The sequence below is a fragment of the Lolium rigidum genome, chromosome 3 (assembly GCF_022539505.1).
Source record: "Lolium rigidum isolate FL_2022 chromosome 3, APGP_CSIRO_Lrig_0.1, whole genome shotgun sequence".
Taxonomy (NCBI): domain Eukaryota; kingdom Viridiplantae; phylum Streptophyta; class Magnoliopsida; order Poales; family Poaceae; genus Lolium; species Lolium rigidum.
In genome coordinates, this window is record NC_061510.1 from 379,336,643 (window position 1) to 379,344,278 (window position 7,636).

Genomic DNA, 7,636 nt, shown 5'->3' on the forward strand with positions numbered 1-7,636 from the left:
CAGTCCATCGACGATCCCTCGCCACCTCTTTATAAACACCCCAACCCCAGTGCCACTGCCCCACCTCAAACCCCCATGATCTGATCCACAAAGCTCCTGAAAGCCACCACACCTCGCCTTTGCTCGCCCTCTCCAAGAACCACCCCTCATCTCTGCTGCAAGAAGCCTTTTTTCGAGTTCGAGTTCGAGTGTTCGCCCTCCATCACCATGATCCAAGAACTCCTCGGAGGGACACCCATGGACCAGCAGCTCAAGTGCGGCGGCGCCAACGCCGCGGACCAGCACCACCCCTCGCTCCCCATGGTGCTGCAGCCCATCTCCTCTAACCCGTCCCCCACGTCCTCGTCCACCTCGTCGCGGTCCTCGACGCAGCGGTCACCCTCGGCTACCTCCTCGCCGCAGGGTCCGCCGGGGCCGGAGCAGGCGCCGCTGCGCTGCCCCCGGTGCAACTCCTCCAACACCAAGTTCTGCTACTACAACAACTACAACCTCACCCAGCCGCGCCACTTCTGCAAGACCTGCCGCCGCTACTGGACCAAGGGCGGCGCGCTCCGCAACGTCCCCATCGGCGGCGGCTGCCGCAAGCCGCGCCCCATGCCGGCCCCCGTCGCCAAGGCGCAGCCTTCCTCGTGCAAGTCCGTGCTCGGTGTCGGCACCGCGCCGTCCCTCGGCCTCGGCATGGGCGTGGGGGTGGGCGGACCCATGTCCTGGGCCTCCGCGCCGCAGGCCGCCACCGCGCAGCTCATGGCGCTGCTCAACAGCGCCAGGGCCGGCTACGGCGGCGGCAACGTGCACAGGCTCCTCGGCCTGGACACCATGGGGCAGCTCCAGGTGCTGCCGGGCTCGGCCCATGGCATGTCGCCGTCGCTGTGGCCGCCGCAGCCCACCCACCGGGCGACGATGCCTCCTCCACCAATGCACCTCGACTCGCAGCTCAGCATGGGCTCGCTGGGGCTGGGCCAGGGCCACCACGACCTGCTGTCAGGGCTCGGGCTCAAGCCGCCCTCGTCGTCTCCGTCGCAGCTGGCGACGAGCTACTACAGCGACCAGCTGAACGCGGTGGTGAGCAACGGCAACTCTGTGCGCCCGCCCGCGTACGACTCCCCTGCGTCGTCCTACCCATGCTCCACCGCGATGTGCTCCCTCCCGCCGGCTGCGTCGCCCGTCTCGGCGGCGCCGCCCAGCCTCAGCGTCGGGATGGATCATCAGCAGCCACCCGTGACGTCCTTCGCCCCGCAGGAGATGCAATACTGGAGCGGCGGTCCGGCGTCCATGTCCATGGCGTGGCCGGACTTGCCCACCCTCAACGGCGCCTTCCCATGATGGACACCGAGTCAGTCGACGACGACATCGCATGCATGACAGCAGTAGTGTAGCTCAACGTAGCGTAGCTCTTGTGGCGCTCTTTCATTTTCTCAGGTGTGAGATGAACTCGTGGGGAGGGTTTAACTAAGTTTTTCTTATATCAGCAGTGTTTTTTGTTAATCAGTGGGGGGTTTGATGAGTAACTTGGTCTAGTGTCTATTTAGATTTCTCGGTATGGGTAATATGGTATACTAGTGTCTAGTGAGATCAATGGTATAAGGGTGGGTTTGTAGTTCAAGAATTTGTCTACTTTCATGTGATGTGCTTGTAAGGTTTACATTTCCTGCAATCTGCTGTGTACTTATATGGCTGCAAATTTATCTTTGGTTCTCAGAAATGCAAAAGTACACAGGCTTGGTTGTCTCACGCAAGTACTGCAGAAGGGATCAGCTCCTTTGTTTGCTTTCCAGTACGTACTGATCTGTGTTTTTTGGACCATATGTGTTCATTGATCCTTCTCTGATTCTTCTTTCTGTAAATCAGTGTGAACCCGGCCATCCTATCCTTGCTGAGGTGATTGTTTACTTACTGCATGCAAAATTCACCTGACTAAAGTGTAAGAACGACAGGTAGGTTAATGCCGTAAAAGATCTAGGTCCCAATGATTGGTCACTCAAATAACTTCATTTGATTTCAAATAAAAACATGGTACGCCGTCGGCATACTCTCGTGAAAAAAAAATCAATTGATGCTTCAACAACTTCATGATTAAAATTGGGCGTCAAAGTAGGCAAAATAAACAGCAGCCCGGAAACATTATAGGCCCTTTTGTGACATACTACATATTAATAATCTGGAATTAGAAACCAGCACTAGTGAGCCTGAAGTTGCAGTATCCATACATACACTCGAAATCATAGCCATATACTAACCTATAGATGGATTAACTTGCCATCTCTAGAGTTTGTATTAATGCTACTATGTCCAGTTCTATCTATATATATCTGATTAAGAGCATCACTAGCAGATCTCCTAAAAACCGGTTCTGCAGAAATTGTATCCAATACACTGCAAGACGTTTTACGGTACGAAACTGTAGTCGGCAAGAACATATACCCCAAAATCTCAGGGACATGTACAATTCTTTTTTGTTCTCCCTCTCCCATCTTCTTCACTTGACTGCACACGCCCTGATAGTCGGTGCCGCCGCGGGCGCCCCGCCTGACCTCAACATGACAGCCATATCTTCGTGCGAAGCATCGACGGCGAGGTCAGCCAGCCTCATCCACGGACTTCTAGGCCTGCCTCTTGCCCTAGCTCGCCCTATTGGGTTGCACCGGGCTCCAACCTCGTCCTCCTCCACCTTGGCGGTTGTAATTTTCGAGGATTTGGTTGTTTGAGCCTAGAAATCAATGATTGATTTGGGAATTAAAGGTTGGCACCGGAATGGAGCTTAGGAGGCGGCGCCGGCGCGAGCGGTTACTGCTGAAGTTTCACCCCCGCCAACTATTTTCAAGCCATGGGGGAAGTGGAAACGTGCGGATGAAATCTGGAAATCTGCAGTACAAACGGGTTTATTTGGGGGATGCTGGAGTTTTTTTTTGTGTACCACTAGTTTTGAGAGGTGTATTTCATCCATGTTTTTTCGACCAAAGTCGCAAAAAAAACAAATATTTTGCAGTTTTGGTCTGTTTTTACGGGATCTGCTAGAGATGCCCTAAGGCAAAATAGTATCTCCATTCGATTATCTCGCAATGTGTCCCACATATGATCCTGCCATGCCATGCAAGATATCATAGGTAGTGTATAAGCTTGTGTGGTCCACCGTCCATGCACTATGGTATGAAGTATGAACCTATGCTAGTAATGCCGAGTAATGGTAATAGTCTGATAATGTTGCCATTAACAGGCGAAGGGTCAGATAAAAAAAAAACAGGCGAAGGGTTCGGCTATGTATCTGTGAGGCCACAGATGTTGTCCATGTTGAGTAATACTACCTCCGTTTCAAGGAATAAGGCGCACACGTATTCCAAGACGAACTTTGACCATAAAAATTGAGTAACAAAATCTTGATTATATTATATGTAATTAGTATCGTTGGATTCGTATTGAAAAGTACTTTTTAATGATATTAACTTCATACAAATAATTTTTATATATTTGAAGTAATTCTTGGTCAAACAAAAAGCTCGTAAAACGAGGGCGCCTTATTCCTTGAAACGGAGGTAGTATTGGATGGTGCATGAATGATTGGGCCATGATGGATGGTCTGATGGGCACGCTAAATGCATGGGACCATGTATGCATACGAGCACGCATACGTTAGCGCGTTCAAACTTTGTCTGTGAATCATCCGGCAGGGCGAACACGTCAGGCCTGCGCAAACTTTTATCTTTGAATGATTCCAGTTCGTTCAAACTCGCTTTAAGCTCTGCCTTAGAGGAGAAGATAGAGTGTGTGAAGAGTGCTGACACCGTCTGTGTTCTCGGCTGGAACGGAGCACGCAGGTATGCAGAGAGAGGCATATGGGACACAAGACTACGCCGGTGCAGTCAAGCGTGGCAGACTGGCAGGGAGGGGAAAAGAGACTGGCCGGTCGGCGAGGCCATGCATGGCACGCCAAAGCAGGCCGATACGTACATTCACCAAATCACCACTGTGTTGTTTGTTGTTGCCCTGCCTGTAGAGAGAGATAGAAGGTGAACTGTAGACGTGTAGAGAGAGGGTGTACTGGGAGGGAGCATGCATGCAGCCTTCGGAAGGTGCGCTCGCAAGCAGCAGGATACGGCCGGAGTCTGGGACGGCAGGTGGATTCGATTCTCCCGTCCAATGGGCAGCCACTGATCTCCTGCAAGGTGCAGCCTTTGTTTGCTTGCTTGGGGTTGGTGGAGAGAGGCTACCCTAGCCATAGCTCCCTTTTGTTTTTGTCGCTGCCTCCCACGCAAACATGCATGCAAGCATCGATCCGTCCATCGCAGCAACAACACTACTGTACTCCATACGACACACTGGCTCAGCTAGAGCGAGCAGATGAGCTAGAAGCTAGCTTGAGGAGGAGGTGGTGGTGGTGGTGCGTGTCCTCGGAACACGCGTGGAAATATTCCGTCTCCGTTCATCGATCGCCCGCATCGAGGAGCACGCTGCTTTTCTTCTACTGTGCGTCCATATGGCAACGGGGACACTAACCACTGGTTATTGCTCAACCATAACCATCCCCGAGCATGAAAACTTTCTCCGTCCCCATCCCCACTAACTGTCATGGGGCCAGTTCTTTTACCATCCCCATCTCCATCGGGTAAACAAATAACCATCGGTTAACCATCCCCGTTTTAGCTAGTAACTATGAGTCCAAAATAAAATGACAACATGGTAGAATGACAGGGCTGGCTAGATCAGGAGATTAGGAAGGAGAGGCGAGCGTTTGGGAGTTGGGATTTGGGGACTACGATAGTTGGAGGCGAGAGGGGAAATTGAGCACCATAGGATTAGGGTTTTCTCGTATCTATATATACCTATCTTGTACCCTAGTGCCACATGTCATGTGCCTAACGGGGATTTCATGGTTATCGGGTATGGATAGTGGTAACACGGACCCATCCCCACCTTACCTAATGGGGAGAGTTTGTCTCCAATAAGATCCCCACGGGGATGAAGTACTAACCAAAACCGTCCCCTAATAGGTGAATTAACCACCGGGGATCGGGGAATGGGGCCCCATTGCCAAATTGAACTGTGCGAGGAATAGAAACCCGATAGTCTTTATCCTGTCTCGCTCTCTCTCTGGCCCACCGAAGGAAGGGGTTGTTTCTTTGTTGGGAAAATCTACCGAAAGGCGCCGCACAAGCAGTGCCCCCGTGCGGCGCGTCACGTTGCATCGCGTGCCTATAGGGACGGCTCCACTCGGACTTATCTATTGATTTTTATTTCACCTTATCTCCTCACGGTTTCTTTCAGCCACACAATTCTCTCTCCCAAACCAAAACATCCGGTAGAGGCAGAGCGCCGCGCCGGAGAGTTTCCAGAGCACCGGCGTAGAAGCGCGCATGGAGGAGACACGTCGTAGGAACTCTGCTAGGACGCCGCCGATGAGCTTTGAGGACGAGGCGCGCCGCGGTGAGGATTCCGTTAGGCCGCCGCCGGCGAGCGCGAGAAGGTGGCGTTTCGCGGTGAAGGCTCCGCGGCCGCCGATGAGCGCGAGGAGAAGCGGCGAGCATGGAGCGAGGATGGCTCTGCCACGCCGCCATCGACGGGAACGAGCCAGTCCACCGGTGATGGGCACGGGGAGGAGGTGCGGACGAGCACGCTGGCGAGGCTGCCGCAGAGCGCGTCAAGCGAGGACGCTGTGCGACGCCAAGTATTCAGAAGGTAGGCTGCCGCCGCCGCTGTGAGCGTGAGAAGAAGATGCGAGCTGTACACTACCGACCAGATTTTTTCCCTCACCTCCTACATCTCGTTCTGCTGAAGGAGATTCTCCCACTGCTTTTTTTTACATGTGAACTATTCTGTGAGTATCCACTAATTGCATGCGTCTTCAAATTATTTTGGAGAACAAGAGATTCATCACAAATTTCAATACAAAATCTGTTGTCAACTAGGCTTTCGAATTTGGTAGCTACGCAGTGAGAATTTGGCAGTTACACAACTTTACAACATAGTTACTTTTCTCTTTCCCTTCATTGAATCTGGCAATTAGGCTTGATTAACAGGGCAATGAGGCTTAATTAATCTGTCAATTGAACTTAATTTATCTGGAAATAGAACCTGATTAATATGGAGTTTATTTACGATTGATCCTGGTAACTAGGCCTAAATAATCTGGCCAGCAGGTCTAATTAATCTGGCAAATTGTTGTAACAATTAAACCAAGTATCATTTACCTTTAGTTAAACTTGTGATTAGTATTCTGGCAACTAAGCATAATTAATATGCAATTAGCAACACTTGAGTCTTGCAAATGTTTGCAATCACGCGAACGCATGCAAATGGTCAATGCAAGCTTAGTACAAAATAGTGACACATTTAAATGACTATAATAGTTTTAGTACTTCCTACCCAGTGACACATGCTGGACTCGTGGGACCGGAGAATCTAGTACTCCGTAGTACTTCGTAGCTGTCAGATGCATGCAATGGTTTACCATGTGTTCGTGCGGGACCAGGCCAACTGCCGCCGCACGGATCTAAAAATATGCGGCGCCGCCCGGTAGCACAGTCCTTCTTTGTTTGTGTGCTTCCGCTCCGATCCTCGCTAGCTCACCACTTCGTTGTCGGTTAGCAGACTGAGCTAACTATCTATCTTACCGTAAAGGCATTTTCAACGGGTGATATATTTTGAATGTTTAAATTAGTCCGCACGAGCGTCCGTTTGCATCGGTCCATGAATAAAAAATATCAGGCGTACGTTTGCGCCGAGGGGTATTCCTAGCGCCGACGAGGCATTTTGGTTTTCCAAGGGCCTTTTTTTTTTTTGAAATCTCTCAAAATAGCACAAACAATCAAATTGCACCAAAATATGGCAATCAGATTGGCTCATATTTTGGTCTGAAATAAGTACTTCAGATTGCGCACATGGTTTCCTCGGAATCCACGACGGCTGCTGCGAGGAGGACGTCCATCGCAAGGGGTTGGAGCGTTGGCGCTGCTCAACTTTGATTTTTTGGGCTACGAGTGGCCTATGGAGGGAATGTGAGCGGCGTCTGAGCCACGGGCATGCGGGCCCTACATGAGGAACGACGGTCACTTGGTGTGATCGCGTAACGTCCGTCGAGACGCAAAATCGGCGTATATTTGGGCCACGTTTGTGTCGCTGCGCAATCTTGTCACTGTGCACCGGGCCGCTGGGCCTGGGTGCAGGCGCATTTTTCGACCGAGCGATCGCAAACCGTCGCTCCGCATCCGTTTGGTCGCCCCATTGGAGATGTCCTGATACCAAACATATGTTACTCTTCACTATGAGGATAGTAACATATGCATGTTACTACTCTATATTACTCCCCACAATGACTAGCTATAGAGCCCACTTGGGTTCTCTCTCCTGTTCTCTCTTCTCCAACTCAACAAAAATATAATATTTAATATCTTAGAGCATCTCAACTCGCTCCCCCCCACCCCAAGGGGCCTTTTTTTCACTCCGGTGGAAGTTTTTTCTCCCACTCCCTCACGAACCCATTTTTTGCCGGATTGGGCATGTTATTCAACCGGCGATCCTAGGCCGAACCCAACGCGTCGGGGTGTGCCAGGGGACACCGGTGATAGGGAAAATGCGCGTGGGCCAGAACTATCAGCGACAGAGAGCCGATTTCACTCCATTTTGTTTGGTGTCCCTCCATTTC

The 7,636-nt window shown here is 51.2% G+C and overlaps 1 protein-coding gene across 1 annotated transcript; it reads left to right on the forward strand.

Moving 5' to 3' along the window:
* Positions 1–207: 207 nt before the first annotated feature.
* On the forward strand, positions 208–1,323 carry LOC124700641 (dof zinc finger protein 4-like). Its single transcript, XM_047232735.1, has one exon. The coding sequence runs from the start codon at positions 208–210 to the stop codon at positions 1,321–1,323; it is 1,116 nt and encodes a 371-aa protein (XP_047088691.1).
* Positions 1,324–7,636: the final 6,313 nt, after the last annotated feature.

Bases quoted from the DNA above. Each gene is read 5' to 3' on its own strand.
- LOC124700641 (XM_047232735.1), top strand. From the start codon at position 208: ATGATCCAAGAACTCCTCGGAGGGACACCCATGGACCAGCAGCTCAAG.